Raw genomic sequence first — 18,024 nt, forward strand, 5'->3', positions numbered from 1 at the left:
AGTATTTCTTTCTCTGTCTGACTTATTTCGCTAAGCATAATACCCTCCAAGTACATTCATGTTGTTGCAGATGGCAAAATTTCATTCTTTTTTAATGGCTGAATGGTATTCCATTTTGTGTGTGTAAGTGTGTATATATATTTTTATTATATTTTATGTATCTATTTTTATAGATCACATCTTATCCATTCATCTGTTGGTGGATACATGTTGTTTCCATGTCTTAGGTATTGTAAATAATACATGAACATTGTGGTACATGTATCTTTTTGAATTAGTGTCTTTGTTTTCTTTGGCTATCTACCCAACAGTGAGATTACTGGGTCACATTGGAGTTCTGTCTTTAGTTTTTGAGAAACTGCCATACTGTTTTCCACAGTGACTGTACCAATTTACATTCCTACGAAGAGTATACAAGGGCCCCTTTCCTCCGCATCCTTGCCACATTTGTTGTTTGTTGTCTTTTTGATGATGACCATTCTGACAGCTGTGAGGTGATGTCTTACTGTAATTTTGATTTTCATTTCTCTGATGATTAACAGTCTTGAGTATCTGTTCATGTGCCTGTTGGCCATCTGTATGTCTTCTTTGGATAAATGTCTATTCACGTCTTCTACCCATTATTAAATTGGGTTGTTTGGGGGTTTTTGACACTGAATTGTATGAACTGTGATATATGTTTGGATATTAAACTCTTGTTGGTTATATCATTTGCAAATATTTTCTTCCATTCAGTAGATTGTTTTTCATTTTGTCATTGGTTTCCTTTTCTCTGCAAAAGCCTTTAAGTTTAATTAGGTCCATTTTGTTTTTTTGTTTCCTTTGCCTTAGAAGATAGATACAAAAAATATTGCTGTGATTTGTGTCTTAGAGTGTCCTGCTTATGTTTTTTTCTGGAGTTTTACGGTTTTCAGTCTTTAATCCATTTTGAGTTTATTTTTGTATATGATGTGAGAAAATATTGTGATTTCATTCTTTACTTGGAGCCGTCCAGTCTTCACAGCACCACTTATTGAAGAGACCGTCTTTCCCCATTGTATATTTTTGCATAAAAAAGAATAAAAATACCTAGGAATAAATCTAAGGACGTAAAGGACCTGTACTCAGAAAACTGTAAGACACCGATGAAAGAATTTGAAGATGACACAAAAAGAAAGACTTCATGGATTAGTAGAATTAATATTGTTAAAATGACCATACTACCCAAGGCAGTCTACAGATTCATTGTGATCCCTATCAGAATACCAATGGCATTTTTCACAGAACTAGAACAAATAATTTTAAAATTTGCATGGAAACACAGAAGACCCTGAATAACCAAAACAATTTTGGAAAGAAGAGAGATGGAGGTTTCACACTCCCTGCTTCAGGCTATACACAGCACATCTCTTCAAATATTGACATTTCCTCCTCCTCTGGGATTTCCTTCTGCCGTGTCTATTAGGTAGATATAAGTCTGTCTTTGTCATATAGTCTGTCTTCAATGGATGTTAACCTCTCTTTTGTATTTTTATCTTTCTGTTTCTTTGTGCCTCCTTGAAGGTGATTTCCTCATATTTATCTTCTAATTCATTCATTTCCTTCTTCAGTTCATTCTGTAGTTCAATTTACCCAGTGAGTTGATTTTTTAATTTCAGTGACTGCTTTCATTTGTGTAATTTCTATTTGGTTCTTTTCCAAATTCAGTGTTCTTTGAATATGTGTCTAGAATGCTTGGTTGTTGTATAATTGTTTTTATTCTCTTTTTTTAAAAAGAAAAATGTTATTTAAAATTCTTTCTCAGATTGTTTTATTATCCTCTGTTCTTAGGGTACAAGTTTTGTTACATCTGCTGATTTTCCCTCTTGGGGACTTGTTTCTTAATGCAATTTGTTACCTTTGTGAAGTCATCTTTAGCAGAATTTGCTTTCTGAGAGAGTTCATATGTTCTAGATGAGTAAATGTCCCTAAGGGTGGTTTTGTATTTAACTTTATTGGTTGATTAGAGTTTTCACTGGCTCTCAGCCAACTTTTCTATATTAAAGTTTTGTCATAGGGTCCCTAAACCATCTGGTAAGATGAACTTGCACTGCAGTCTTGTGTGCTCTAATTACTCACAAGAGAATCTTTTCCCTACGTGGCTCTAGTTTCATTTCCGTTCACCTAAGGTTACGGTTAGTGTTTTTGTCGTCTGTGGTTCGCAGGTGTAGCCCTTCATGATGCTCTCATGTGCGTCAGTTTCTAGCTGTTGAGCTGTTTTGGCTTCTGTTCCTGTTTACTGCTCTCATTTTGAGTTGCTGCTTTATTTTTAGTGCCAGGGTGTTTTCCTCGCCTGAGATTTGACTTTAACAGTATTTCCTCCATTACGTTTTATCCAGCATTTCTATGGGTTTGGAAGAGAAAAATAGCCTTTTGAGTTATCTCAGTATTTGCTATATTGTCCAGAAAGTTCCAATGGTTCTTATTAGGGAAATGTGAAAAATCAGGTAAAGGCATCTTAAATACAACTTTAAGTCTTTGTTAGATATTTTTCTTTTGATTAACTCATTCTAAGATATCAAAATATTTCTTGAAAAATCAGGTAGTTTTAAGAAGGGATATCATACTGCTTTTTCTCTTCCTGGGAGTTGAGGGTGGTCATCACTGGTTTGTGTTACTTCTGAATCACATATGTAAAAAAACAAACAAGATATCTGATTTTAAAAATTTCTTAGTATATTTTCTCTATAAAACTTAAGAAGGGCCTCGAAGGTCTAGAAATGTGACCTGTGAGTAGAATTAAAAAGATATATGCTTTTGAAGATGTTTATTAAAGTGTTAACTTTTGAAACTGAGAAGGGGAGTTGAACTAACAAGAGGAACAATTTAGTATATTATCTTAATTTCAACTTATTAGAATATTTCATTGCCATTGAAGGCATTAATTATAAAGACTGTATAGAGATAAACATATTCTATCTATATTATGGAAAATAGTACAAAATTGTGTATATACTGCAGATGAAAATTAGAAGGGAATATTAAAAATAAAAATTGGATATGGTGGTAGGATTATGAACAGTTTTTCCTTTAAAAACAGTTTCCTTCAATGGCATTACCATTCTTACAGTTGTAGTGGGGCCAAATAGTATTTCCTTTCTTTGCTAGTTTCCAAATAGAATGAAAAAGAAAAGGACTGCTAGGTAAAGCTAAAAATAATCACCTCTATTTCTGATGAAACTGATATTGAAGTGTCTAGCCAAGGTGTGAGCCACTTCAGGTCTGCTCACTAAACCCCGGATTTACCTCCCCAGTCACAGGAACCCCAGATGAAAACAGGCCTCTCCCCAGCTCTGCCCTACTCCTGTTCTCAGTAGGAGTTGATCCCAAGAAGATGGAGAGTGGAACTGAGTTGAACCCACCCAGTTTATTCTTCCCAAATAAGTCATTCCACCTGAAGGGCCAGAGACAGGCTAGGAGTTACACTATTGAATTTCCACCACAAAGAAGAAAGAATCATGGGGATTTGGAGTTAAGTTTTCTAATTATGCTAACTCTAGTTATGTTAATTTTAGAATAAAAATATCATGTGTATGTTTTGGCATTTGCTGGTTCACTAAGTGTAGTCACAGAAATGTAATTACTTTTTCTTTTATGTTGCAGTCTTCAGTATATTCCAATTACTAAATTTTTTTCTGCTTTTAGGCGTTTAAATGCAGAATTAGAGGCAAAAACGGCTGATCTTGTTCGACAAGCCGAGGAAGTAATAGTAAGTAAATGTACAATTATTAGTAGTTCTATGTAAATACTAGTTTTTTTAGTTTTTATTTTGATGTATAACATTCATACAAAAAAGTGCCCAAAGCATAAATTTTCTGCTCAGCGAATTATCATAAATTGAACATCAATATATGCATAGATATGTGTATATGTGCATGTATATGTTTTTGATAAGCACACATTTTCTAAAAGCCACTGAAAGTGTTTTCCATTTAGATACTCCAATGATCTTATTAATAAGGACATTAATATTTAATAGTATTTCCTCCTATTTTAAGATTAATATTTGAGGATAGCTATATAGAATTAGTACTGGTAATTCAGTAAGAGAAGAAATGAAATGGTCTCCAGACACAAGTTGAATAAAAGATAACAATTATCACTAACACTCAGATGGTAATTTGTTTCTTAAACTCAGCAGTTGGATAAAACTCAAATTCTTAGGGCTAGAACACAATCAGATTTATAGTCAGGAAAAATGTAGCGAGGTTATCTCACTAGACAATAAAAGCATGTTTTGCCCCATTCTGACTACTAAAGTGGTTATTCCTATTTTAAGCGTTCCTCCTTAAATGTCAGCATTCCCACTATTGATAGGATATAGTAGTATTCCTTAGAGGAATAAAGTGGTTGCTTTCAAACTGTTTTCAGTTTTTAGTCTAATTTAATTATAATTATCTTTCATTTAAATCACACCCCACCCCACTTTGGAGTTGATGTAGGCAGGAAAGGGTAAGCAGTATTTTATTTTAATGCCTTATACACATCCATCATTGTTTGTTACGTTAGGAATGAGAAACGTATAACCTTTCAGGTAATATATTTAGATAATAGTTACAGACTTTGCTAGTTGCATTTGTAATTATGTATTTTACTAAAAAATAAATATATTTATTACATCTTTTAGTTTTTGTCATTGTCCAAAGAGCAGGGAAATATTTGAACAGAGAAACCCAGTACTGGAGTAGAATGAGGGATTCATCATGTATTCTGCTCAGAGTCCTCAAATGGATATAACTTTTGCCACATTGAATTTTTGTTTTCTCACTTTCATTTCTTGATATATCCAAAAGCTTTCAATCTTGGTGCTTCATTTTTAGCACTTTCATTTCTATGTGGTCTTCTTAATGTTGAAGTTTGCTTGATTTGAGACAAGTTTTTCTACCGGTTAAATAGATTTATGTTTTCAATTCTTACTGATTTCCTTTGCATGTTACACAAGATGCAAGACTCTAATGTAGTTGGGAAGCAGGAGTCAAATGAGATCATATAAAGGCACTGACATTCTTACGATTTTCCCTTAGAATTGACTTTCTTAAACGAGAATGAGTGAAAGGTGAAACTACATTGTCAGAGACCTTAGTTTTATACCATAGTTTTTAGAATTCTGTGCCTTGATTTTATAGAAATTTTGGACAACTCTGAAATGATTAATGATCAGAAAGGCACTTGAATATATCCTAGTTTTGTGGGGTTTTTTCTATATGACTTATCTTTACTCATTTAACTAGAGAGATCAGCAAGAAGAAAGATCTAAGTCTATTTCAACACAAATTAAATCATATGAAGAGGAAGATGATTACAGTTTAAGGTAAGTAATTAAATTCTCAAATACCTTAAACATTTTTTTTTTACTGGATAAATGCTTGAAGATTTTTTTTTTAAATTAGGGTATAATTGATATACATTATATTAGTTTTAGATATGCAGTATAATGATTCAATATTTGTATATATTGTGAAATGATCACTACAATAAATCTAGTTAATCCATTACCATAAATAGTTACAGAATCTTTTTCCCTTGTGGTGAGGACTTTTTAGATCTACTCTTTTAGCAGCTTTCAAATATGCAGTACAGTATTATTAACTATAGTCACCATTCTGTACATTACACCCCCATGACTATTTTATAATTGGGAGTTTGTACCTTTTGACTTCCTTCACCCATTTCACCTACTCCTAACTAATCAGCTTCTGGTAACCACTAATCTGTTCTCTGTATCTGCAAGCTTGCTTTTGCTTGTTTTTAGATTCCACATATAAGTGAGATCGAGTAGTATTTATCTTGCTCTGACTTATTTCATTTAACATAATGCCCTCAGGGTCCATCCATGTTGTCACAAATGGCAAGATTTCATTCTTTTTTATGGCTGAATAATATTCCTGTATATAGGTACATATCTCACTTTTTTTAACCCATTAATTTGTTGATGTACATTTAGATTGTTTTCATATCTATTTTAAATAACATTGTAAATAATGTTGCAGTGAACGTCAGGGTACATATATATTAAAAAATCAGTTTTTTTTTTAATTTTCTTTGGGTAAATACTCAAAAGTGGGTTTGCTGTATCATATAATAGCTCTGTTTTTAATTTTTGAGGAACCTCCATACTGTTTTCATAGTGGATGCACCAAATTACATTCCACCCAACAATGTACAAGGGTCCCTTTTTCTCTGCAGTCTTGCCATCTCTTGTTATCCCTTGTTTTTTTGATAATAGCCATTCTTACAGGTGTGAGGTGATACCTCACTGTGGTTTTGATTTGCATTTCTCTGATGATTAGTGATGTTGGGTATTTTTTCATGCATCTGTTGGCCATCTGTGTGTCTTCTTTGGAAAAGTATCTCTTCAGATATTTTGCCTATTATTTAATCAGATTATTTTTTTTAAATTGAGTTTTGTGAGTTTTTAAAATATATTTTGGACAGTAATCCAAATCCTTTATCAGATATATGAGTTGCAAACATTTTCTCCCATTCAGTAAGTTACCTTTTCATTTTGTTGATGGTTTTCTTTGCTGTGCAGAAACTTTTTAGTTTGGTGTAGTTCCATGTGTTTATTTTTGCTTTTGTTGCCTTTGTCTTTGGTGTCAAATCCAAAAAAAAATCACTGAAACTGATGTCAAGGAGCTTACCATATATGTTTTTCTTGCAGAATTTTTATGGTTTTAGGTTTAACATTCAAATCTTTAATCCATTTTGAGTTAATTTTTGTGTATGGTGTAAGATAGTGGTCCGTTTTCTTTTTTTTTAAATGTGGCTGTTCAGTTTTCTTATCACCATTTATTGAAAAAAAGACTGTCCTTTCTGCATTGTATATTCTTGGCTCCTTTGTCATAAATTAATTGAGCATATATGAGTGCGCTTATTTCTGGGCTCTTTATTCTCTTCCATTGATCTATGTCTCTGTTTTTATGCCAACACCATACTGTTGTGATTACTATAGCTTTTATTATAGTTTGAAATCAGGGAGAATACCATTTTGTTGGATAGTGTATGTGGACCTGTTATTATATAACATCTTTTTGCATGTAAGTATTAGGAATCTATAATTTGAAGAATAATATAATACATAAAATACTAATGTTTGGGGACTTACACCAATCAGACACACTGTAAATCTTTTGCCTATACTTTATCTTGTTTAATTTTCAAAGTAAATATTACTGTCTTTATTTTAAAAATGAGGAAACTGCAGCTTAAAGAAGTTCAGTAGCTTGCCCAAGGACCTATAGATGGTATGTGATTTTACTGCTATCCAAACTACAGTTGGTAAGATTTCTAAACCTGTCTTCACATAATAGATTACTTTTCTATTAAAATTCTATGTGAAGATTAGGTAAAAATAAATAAACTAGTAAAAAATAAGATATATTAGATGACTTTTCCCTTGGATTTCTTGTGAAGTTTAGATACGTCAAGAAATTAGGGAACCAAAAAATACTTAGGAATAAATTTAACAGGACAAGAACAGGCTCTGTTTGAATAAACCTGCAAAATCTTATAGCAGAGGCATTGGTGATCACCAAATCTTCTTGTCTGTTGCTATGACAGAAGTCAAATTACTCTCTTCCAAGTCTAAGCAGAGTCAGCTTGAAACTCTCGCTGCCTCTTCCTCTGCCACGATAAGTGAAAATTTAGTTGGTGAAGCCTCCCACTGGTAGACTGTGTACTCATGCAGAACATGTGGGAAAAAGGACCCTCTCTCCCTCTCTGTTGTTTTGAGTGTGTTAAGCCATTGAGATTTGGGGGTTAATATCCTAGCCTATCTTAACTAATATAGCAATTGGTACTGAGAGTCAGGTGCTGTATAACAAATAGTCCAGAAGTGTGGCTTTAGCTTAGTAGTTAGGTGGTACCAGCAAAGAAACTGATTTGGAGGCTGGAAAGATAGAGGAATATTGTTCTGTAGTGGCAATAAATTCAGTAAGACTGTCACCTTTCATAAATTAGAAGGTTGAACAGATGTCTGATGAACTCTAGGGGAAGAGGTTGGAAAACAGTGTTAGTAGTATGTGCTGTTAATATTAGCTGTATTTAGCATGGTATTACAAGAAAGAGACAAGCTTGGGAAAGAATTGGCTGTTTGGAAGCAAGAATGAAAAAGAATGTGGAAATTCTAGGAATTAGAGACCATGTAATATTGGAAAAGTCATCTGCTTCTAATTTTGATGAGGTCTAATTTACCTTTTTGTTTTTTCTTTTGTTACCTGTGCTTTTGGAGTCATTCATATCTAAGAATCCGTTGCTAAATCCAGGGTCATTTAAGATTTACCTCTGTTTTCTTCTAAGAGTTTTATAGTTTTAGCTCTTACATTACATCAGGTCTTTGATCTGATTTGAGTTAATTTTTTTGTATGTATGAGATAAGGGTCAACCTTCATTCTTTGGCATGTGGATATTTGTCTCAGCATCATTTATTTGAAAGACTATTCTTTCCTCCATTGAATGGTCTTGGCACCCTTGTCAGAAATCACCTGACTAGAGGTTTATGACATGTTTTTATTTTTGGACTCTTAGTTCTATTCTGCTGATCTGTATATCAGTTCTTAGGCCAGTATCGCACTGTCTTGATTACCTTGTTTTGTAGAGTTAGCTGCTTTTAGACCTCAAAAATTATGAGATAAAATCGATAAAATGTTTGAGGAACAAAAGCCTGTTAAAGCTCATCCTTGAGGCAAAGATCAGACTAAAGGTAGTCTTCACAACTACTGATAAAACTTTCCAATGGGTTAAGGCTTTTCGGGCCAAGGATCATATTAAATGGCACCTTGTGAAACTATCCAGTTGGGTACAATGGCTTAAGGCGAAGATCTAACTAAAGGTAAGTCTCCTCATGGAGGCCTGACAGCCTCAGAGTAATCCATTTTTAAATGGAGGTTTTTTGGGGAGAAGAAGGGAGAAGGAGAGGTGTTCAGAGTAAACAGTCTTGAAAAGAACTCTTGAGTGTGTTAATGGCACATGGAACTGATTGGAATCAATATGTAAGAAACCCACGAATTTTTGAGAGAGTTGTATCAACAAAGAAACTTTAAGAGTAATGGACTAAAATAGTTTGTGATTGTTTAAATCTTAAAATAGCTATTAGTCCTCTCAGTCTTCTAAGATGAAGCAGCCTGTGAGAGTTGCACACCCCTAAGAGAGTATAATGTTTAAACACCTTAGAGGCCTTGGAAACAAAAAAGAAATGTTACTTAAGTGGCAGTATATTTGACTCATATTTGAAACATTGGGACATTATTCACTTACTCAAAAACAATTATTGCATACAATCCAGCAATTTCCCTCCAGCTGTATACCCAAGAAAAATAAAGACATAAGTCCAAACAAAAACCTGCATGCAAGTGTTTCTAGCAGTTTTATTCCTAATTGCCAAAAATTGAGAACAACTCAAACATTCATCAAATGGTGAATGGATAAACAAATTATGGTATATCCATGCAACTGAACACTACTTGGCAATTAAAAGCAATAAACTACTGATACAGCAACCACAGAGATGCTGAGTGAAAGAAGCCAGATTGATAATATATATCTTGTATGATTTCATTTATTTGACATTCTGGAAAAGGTAAAACTAGAGGGACAGTAATTGGATTAGTGGTTTTGTGGGACTTGGGGGGAGGGATTAACTACAGAGGGGCAGAAGGGAATTTTTTGGGATGATGGAAATATTCTCTGTCTTGGTTGTTGTGGTTACAGGACCATATAAGTTAGTAAAAATTTATAGAAATGTACACTTAAAAAGGATTTATTTTACTATGTGTAAATTATTATCTCAGTAAACCTGAAAAAAAATTTTTTTTGAGTACTATTAGTGCCAGGTCAAAATAAATTTTGAACACAGTAGTGTACTGGTGGTACAATGGTGAGTGAACAGACCAGGTCCTCCTCCCAAGGAGTTAATGCCTCATGTGTTGCTTTGTATTCAGTAAACAAAAAGATTGAAATGATGGTAACAACTGCTAATCCCTGGTTTCTGTTGAAGCAAGTGAGAGACTGATTTTACAAGCATGGAAATAAATCTGTTGATTTTCTTTTACTAAATTTTTCTTAAGTGCAAAATGGTGATGACACCTCTGTTTACCTAGACCCGGTGGCCTTTTTTTTTTTTTTTTTTTTTAAATGTTACTGTTTGAACAGATGGCTTTTACCATGTAAAACATGGCACTTGACTATTGGGAATTGCTGAAGATGGAAGGTAATCCTGTAAAGAGACAGTCCATTTTAAGATGGAACAATGATAATTGACCTAAGTGATTATAGTCAGGCAGTATTTATTGAAATAGGTCTTCAACATCCAGGGTTACTCTAGGAATATAATAGGGAAACCAGGCTTCAGTTTCTCGATAGTACAGCATAAGTGTCCTTCAGTCTGCTGGAAGCAAGGTTTACCATACAAATTATTTTAATCATATTACAAACTTCCATGGAGAAGTTTAACAAAAATAATCTGAATACTGTGTTTTAGTTCATTTTTCATGGAAATACACTAACAAAGTAATAGCACTCTGCTAAACCTGAGGGAGACAGAACTGTTAAATGTCTGTTGGTATGATGTGTAGATGGTGGTGGGTGGGGGGAGATGGAAGATGCAGAAAATGGAAGGAAATGGCAAGTATTAATTTAAGATGAGTGTGATTAAAGAGGACACTTAAAATGTGTGTAAAATTTGGAAACTTGTCATATGTGACAATGATTCTTTAGTCTCAGTAATTTTAAGACATATTGAAAGCCTCTTTTTCCCTCCCAGAGTGATTTGTAGTTCTTTAAGAGGCTGTATTTAGTACCTATCTTAAATGTATCTTTGTGTTTAATATTGAAAAAAAAAAACCTATGTATATCTAGTAGGCATAGGTGGCATCTGATGGAAAGTAATTTTGTTTTTATGTTCTCTACTTTGGTTAGGAATTCTCAGTGCATATGATAGAGTTTTTGGATTTTTTTTCCCCCAAAGCAATGATAGATTATGGACTGACGTCGTAGATATTTAGAAATATTAATACATGTGTTGGGGATGATCTAGAAAATTGACCAGGGGTAGGCAGGCTTTTCCTATAAAGAACCAGATGGTGAGTATTTTTGGATTTGTGGGCTCTGCAGTCTTCATTGCAACTACAACTTGGTTGTTGTAGTGTGAAAGCAGCTGTGGACAGTGCAGACCCCCATAAACATTCCTTGTTTTAAACTACAAACGTATTTTGAAAACTTTTTGCATAAAAGTGAATTGTGTTTTAGATGTGCTTATATATTTAGCAAATATTTATTTAGTGCCAATTTAAGAGCTGTGTGCCAGGTACTATGCCAAGTACTAAGCATAGAGCAGTGAACAAGGCAGACATGGTTCCTACTCTTATGGAGTTCGTAATGTGATGGGGAAAACACACATTGACCAAGTGTTTAAATGCATAAGACAAAGGATAACATTTGAGTAGCCTCAATAAAAAGCCATGTGGTGAATCATTTTGTAAAATAGATCCCTGTGTGTAGCCAATAATCATTCCCTATGATTACCATTCGTTAAAATTAGTGCTGCATTTTCCTACAAAAATATTGGCATTATAGTATATCTTCTCAAAGGCAAATTATGTAATCAAAGCACTTTTCTGGTTTGTGACACATTCAAAATAAATTAACATATGTGTAATTAGAATTATAGTGAAGTCTATTTGATAGTTATGTATTTTTCCTTCCAAACATAATTGCTGTTGAGTTTTGTTATGTCTCAGTTTATATCACCTTTTATTAATATGATCTTTATTTTTTATCTGTAGAGGTCCATTATTGTCTGAAGGGACAGTTCATTTACATTCAGAAACTAAGGTATGAAATCAAACTTTTTGTGAATGTGATTACATTCTGTAGAATTTAGGTTGTTTTTTAGACTTTTGCTAGACAAAACAGAGAAGGAGTATGACTCTAGAAATAGACTACGAGTCTTGCTATTCAGAAGAGATGCCTTTATGAAATGTTGCTCATAAAATAAATTGAATCCTTTTTTGTCTCTTAATTTCCCTGAACAATTTGGAGATTCATTGGAAAAAATTCTGAGTGAAATTAGTCTGTTATCTAAGAATTTTTAGTTTTCTCCCTGAAGCCCAAATTTACTAGATAGAAGATCTGAAAAAGAAAAGTATTCATATATAAAGGTGATTTGAAAGGTTCATTCATTCAAATATTGAATATTAAATATTCATCAAATATGTTAAACAGTGTAGAGATCTCTGTTGCAGGTGTCGGGCCTGCTTGGATGTACGAGTTCCCATGGGAGTGTAGACCCAGGGCACAGTTTACGTGGAGGCCTGTCTGAAGAACAGTCAGTGAGGAGAGTAAAACTCTGTGAATTGGAACATCCCCTTGAACGTTCCACTAGCTGGCTGAATATCCTTGAATCTGTGGGACTTGTTTTCTTACATTTGCATCACTTAGTCCTAGTGATAACTAGGTCTTTTCCAGCTAAACAGTTCTGGATTCCTTCAAATACAGTTTGGTTAATTCTGTGACAGTAGCAGTTCTTCTGCATAGCAAACTAGCAGTTCTGTGTACCATGAAATTGCTTTCCTTGGCAAGGGATTAGAATCTAATTAATTAATCAGTAGTTTAAATTCTTTCCATGTAGCCAAAGACCAAAAACGTTGATACAATAAACAAAGGTCAAAACAAACTACACTCTTCAAGTAAAGGAAAGAAAAAAAATTCAAGGTATAGTACAGTTTTAAAATTATTACTTTTTTTAGTTTTATAATTCACAGTACCATTGTTTTTAATTATTAAGCTCTTTCTGTTTCTCCAGATCTTTTTATACCCAAAATATACAAACTTATACCATACATATCTTATCCAATTTAATAATTTAAAATATTTTCTACTCAGAAATGTCTTGCAGCAGTTAATGAACATTTTGTATTATTCTCATAAGCAAAATTGCCACATTTCAAATTTTTTAAATGTTATTTTTAGTTCAGTATTTTCTTAGAACTGAGACTAGAACCTTGATATCTTTCTTTGCCTAGTTCTCTTAAATAGATTAAATAGTCTTACACTTTTTGAACACCATGCATTATTGTGTATATTGAGTTAGAGAATGATTTTGGCATGCTCTAAGACTATGGTATAGTTATAATTTACATTCTGTTGTCTTTGGTGTTAAAGAATTCAGGAATGTGTTTAGTATTTTAAGCATAAAAGGGGGACTCAAGAGGCTCTTTAGGATGGATAGTAGACCTAGAAAAGGAGGGTCACACCTACAGTGGATTGTACCAATCAGCTTCTTATTCACAGTAAATTACTAAATTTATATGTCTATTGTGTACCCAGATTGATAAGTGCATTATGATTCTGGAAAAAATCTTTGCTAGTTCTTGTGTCTTTTAATTGGCTAAGTAACATATTTGTTTTTTGAATAAAAGAGAGAAAAAAATAGAGTGAAAGGATAAAGAAGAAAAATCTAAAATTGATAGAAGGAAATTGAACGTACACTACATACATAAGTACATACACATACATAACTGGAAAGAGTTATCTTATTTTCAGACTTCAAGTTTACATTTTAAATAAAAGGATTGCGGGGAGGGTATAGCTCATGCTTAGCATGCATAAGGTCCTGGGTTCAACCCTCAGTACCTCCTCTAAAAATAAATAAATTACCTTAAATAAAAGGTTGTTTTTCCAAAAAAAATTCTAAAGCCTTTGCTTATGTATTAAATATGAGTTAGGCTTTAAAGTAAGTAAAAAGTTAAAACTAAACGTGTGGAAACAAACTTGATGGGTTAGGCCTGGCCCATATCTCAAGCCTTTTGAAGTGACTCTTAATTCATATTTCTTCCTTTCTTAAAAAATATCAATTTTTTAGTAGACTTTGACCCTGCTTAGAACTAGTGTTTCTTTTGGTGGAAAAAAATGTAGAGTTTGAGCTAAAAACTGTTGACTCTGTAATTCTTTCTCAAGAGATGTTATTCTTCATTGTTTGCAGAATTATGGCTAGAACGGTACCAGTTCTTACAGTTCTTCTCCAGTGGCATGTAAAATTAAAAGCCACAGGCTGGATTTGACCTAGGAGAACAAGTTCAATACTCTTAGTTTTAATTTTTGCTTGTTTTGGAAGTGTTGGGCTAAAGCAAAATTTGGGTTTTTTCAGCATCAGTAGACAATTGCACAATGGTAAGGCAGAGAGAACTCATTTATAGATGGGAAAGGAAGGTGGGAGGGCTAGAGTATACAAAGACTTTCCATTAGCTGAGTTGTTTGCCAGGGCGGAAGAGGAGTCTACATGCTTTTGGGCTCTGCTGGTGTCACAGGGTGTGTAAGCTCCCCCCTTCTGGTCCTCTGACTGTTTAATTGAGGTTTTTGTTTATTAATTTTTTATATTGGCAATATCTAGACTAACTGGCATCATAAAGCCTTCTCTAGCTCTGTGGTTCTGTGATTCATAAAGATTGAAAGTCTGCTAAGTGTCTTGTAGTATAAGCCCTTAAAAGTATCAATTGTAGATTTCATCATAAATTTAAAATTTACAGTAATTTTCATCTGCTTTGTTTTTGGATAATAGTCATCTTGGAGTCTTAGCTCCTTTTTATATTAACATATAATACACAGTGTACATAAATATGTTTTGTTTTGTTTTGTTTTAGTATAAAATTGAAATACTCTGATGTACAAACTGCCAATGATGTTGCCATTCCGGAGGATTTCTCAGACTTCTCTCTTGCAAAAACAATTAGCAAAATTGAAGGGCAACTGGAGGAAGAAGGCTTACCTGATGTTATAGATGATGATATTTTTTGTGGTGTTAGTAAAGACATTGGAACAGGTAGGGGTTTTTGTTTATTTTTATCCTTACATCACAATTACATATTAGGAACTATTTTTCTCCCATTTAAGACATATATTGTGATGTCTTGCATTTGTTTCAGAATCATCTAGTAAGACTTAGTGGTGGGTGAATGAGTGGGATTATAGATGAAATAAAATTGGCTCTGAGTTAATAATTGTTGAAAATAGGTGATAGGTAAGTAGGGTTTCATTGAACTAGTCTCTCCACTTTTGTATATGTTTGATATTTTTCATTATAAAAAGTAAAAATAAAAGAGGCTATCTAGTATTGGTTTCATTGACCACTTTTCAACTCAGGTTAAGTGGCCCATAGCTTATCATGCAAACACTGAAATACTTTTTTAAAAACCAGATTTCTTTGAGTTCCTTTCATTTCATGTTACTATATTCTACTTATTGCTATGTTAAGTCAACACATATTAAAGGATAACTGAGTTATTAATGTAGCATCAGATAAAATAAACAAGTTTTCTAATTAATAATCTTTCTTATAAACTCATTCTCTGTATACCACTAGAAAAAAAATACTAAGTTTAGATCATCTAAAAACATTGTTAGTTACCGGTGAGACCTCTGAAATTAGTGAATTATGAGGAGCCACCTATGCTAATGTAAACCAAAAATGAGACAGTTGAGTATGTATGAACATAGTTAATGCTGAACTCTAATTAATTGTGGTTCAGGCAAACCACTTAGCCCCTCTGTAATAGCATAGCAATTTCTTTGAAAATATAGCAGTTTGTATTAGATGATCCTGAAGTTTATCTTTAAAGTTTTCTGATTCTATGAGGATCATAATAATTTACATGTGTAATGATTATTGTGCTGCATGCTAGTCATAAACAATTCATTTATGCCTTTATTACATTTATTGACCTATGTAAGCCTTCTGGGGGCTAATTGTTAGGAGCGAAGGTAAGTGAAAACGGAAGTTACCTTTATGCCTCTGTTAAGATGCCTTCAAGGACACAATGGTCAGATGTTGGCTGTTTTTTCAGTACACAGTCACGCATGGCCTTGTTACAGAGCTCCTCCTCCCAGGTACAGGGAATGAGCACAGACTGCCTTAAATTGCTGCTTTTTTTCTTTTCGCTGAATTGCCTCTGCCACTTTGCACCCCTCTCTTCTCTTTTCAGAATCTTTGGCTTAGGTATCTTGCCTTTTAGGGGAGTTTTCACTTACTCCACATGATTGCCCAGAATGACTGGGTTATATATGCAGGAGCAAAGAACAAAAATGTAATTTAGTAGCACAGACTGCTTTGTAAAACAGAGATTGGAGTGGGAGGGGAGAGGAGGTTAATGCTGTGGACCTCCAGAGACTCAGCTCCTTACTGGTAACACTGAGATTAGAGTTGGGGAGAGAAAGAGATGGGACAAGTTGTGCTCTCCCATTGTTTCTTCCTTCTTTTCCCCTAGAGACCAAATGCTGCAAACTTAACGCTTCTAAGTTTATCATTTCCTTTCTATCCCCTGCTAACCTGGAGTTAGTTGCATCAGGGGCTAGAAGGATTGCTGAGGCTAGAGAAATCTAGGTGGGTTGGAGCCAACCATAGTTGATCAGCTCCGTGGTGACACAGGAAACACTTCAGAAGGAGAGCTTTGAAACAGGAAGTGTGTATGGAGATTTTTATGCTCTGCAGGATTTATGCTGACAACTTCTCAGAGACTCTTCAGAGTTGTTTATTCTAGATAAGCTCCATGAAAGCAAAGTTTGTATTATAATGTCCGTATTATGCCTGGAACATCTTTTAAATGACTGAATGAATTATGAGTGAGTTCTAAGTTCAGTTTTCACTTTATTTACTTTTATAGGCCTAAAAACCGCAAAGATTTACTTACACTATAGAATAAAGAAGTTTTGCTAGCAAGGAAGTACCAAAAGTAGAGCTTAATGAGGGTTTGTGGGAGCAAGCTTTGGCAGTAAGGTATTAGTGTATTTTTTTTTTGCTCTGAGACATAAACACTACCTTTTAACTTCTGTGAAATCAGAGTGTATGTTACAGTCAGTGGCATTTTAGAATCACAGTGGCTGATTTTGAGGTTGAGTTTTGCTAGGGAGGATTTGTGTTTGCCTCTGTCAAACACTTGGGGGCATTACCAACCTGAGACCACGTTAAATTCTGTTTGAGGTGTTTTGGACCACCTTGGTAAATATGAATTCAGTCTGCAAACTTCAGTGAGCACTGATGTGTGGTTCCCATTCTCAGGGAAGCTTTTTGGTTTTTTCCCCCTTTTTTTACTTGGCTCCAGTGTTGAGATGTGAACAATTCCTTTCTGTTGGGTGGGTTTTTCATTTACCTTTACATTAAGGGTGTTTAGTGCCTTTAATATTCCCAAACAGGAATCTCCTATTAGACTCCCATCCTGAGCACTTTTTCCATGATAAAATAGTGGTCTTACAATTGATGGCATCTTAGATTCAGTGAAAGACAATAAATATTATTATTTAAATCAACAGAAGCACAGATCAGATTTCTAAAGGCCAAACTCCGTGTTATGCAGGAGGAATTGGATAATGTTGTGTGTGAATGCAATAAAAAGGTAAGTTTTTAAAACCTCTCAAAATAAATGCTGTAATGTTCAAAGATATTTGAGGAGCAGTTTTCAGTTTTATTTTAAAATTAGCTTCATTGAGGTATAATTCACAGTTAAATTTTAAATTCAAAAATCATAAATATTGCAGTTTATTCTGTTCTGAGATGTTGAATTATCACAGAGCTGAAGAATTTTAAATACTTGTTAGCAATTAGAATGCACTATATTGGACTTAAGTGTAAGCTATTAAACTCAAATATAACATCTGTCTTCCATTTTTGAGGATGCAAATGGAAGGTAATTTGATTTTCTTGGTGAAATGGGTATAAATATCTCATCAAAGATTGTATGAAGCTCCTTTATGTTTTCTGCTCTATGCTTGGTGCCAAATCTTGTGTTTTTTCACATAGTCTATAATTCTATAACTATAGGAGGATGAAATTCAGGATTTAAAGTCTCAACTGAAAAATTTTGAAGAAGATTGTGTGAGACAGCAGCGAACAATTAATTTACAACAGTCTCAAACGGAAAAATATAAAGCTCTTTTCGAAGAAGCAAACAAAAAATGTGATGGATTACAGCAACAGTTGTCTTCAGTAGAAAGGGTAATAATTTTGCTATTTTTCCTAAC

The 18,024-nt window shown here is 33.8% G+C and overlaps 2 protein-coding genes across 4 annotated transcripts in view; one reads left to right on the plus strand and one right to left on the minus strand.

Moving 5' to 3' along the window:
* The window catches only part of MNS1 (meiosis specific nuclear structural 1), a 254,471-nt gene that overhangs the window by 63,294 nt on the left and 173,153 nt on the right, over window positions 1-18,024 (minus strand). The window lies entirely within an intron of this gene.
* The window catches only part of TEX9 (testis expressed 9), a 63,236-nt gene that overhangs the window by 5,027 nt on the left and 40,185 nt on the right, over window positions 1-18,024 (plus strand). The window contains exons 1-8 of one of the 3 annotated variants that reach the window (XM_045506233.2): window positions 1,302-1,444; window positions 3,664-3,727; window positions 5,250-5,329; window positions 11,799-11,847; window positions 12,644-12,726; window positions 14,655-14,833; window positions 17,317-17,399; window positions 17,825-17,998. In XM_045506233.2, the coding sequence (XP_045362189.1) occupies window positions 1,344-1,444; window positions 3,664-3,727; window positions 5,250-5,329; window positions 11,799-11,847; window positions 12,644-12,726; window positions 14,655-14,833; window positions 17,317-17,399; window positions 17,825-17,998 (813 nt within the window). In that variant the 5' untranslated portion in view covers window positions 1,302-1,343. Of the gene's footprint in view, window positions 1-1,301; window positions 1,445-3,663; window positions 3,728-5,249; window positions 5,330-11,798; window positions 11,848-12,643; window positions 12,727-14,654; window positions 14,834-17,316; window positions 17,400-17,824; window positions 17,999-18,024 lie in introns of those variants that run through there. The other 2 variants (XM_074366182.1, XM_074366181.1) reach the window with 2 other exon arrangements.

Source organism: Camelus bactrianus, chromosome 6 (assembly GCF_048773025.1).
Source record: "Camelus bactrianus isolate YW-2024 breed Bactrian camel chromosome 6, ASM4877302v1, whole genome shotgun sequence".
Classification (NCBI taxonomy): Eukaryota; Metazoa; Chordata; class Mammalia; order Artiodactyla; family Camelidae; genus Camelus; species Camelus bactrianus.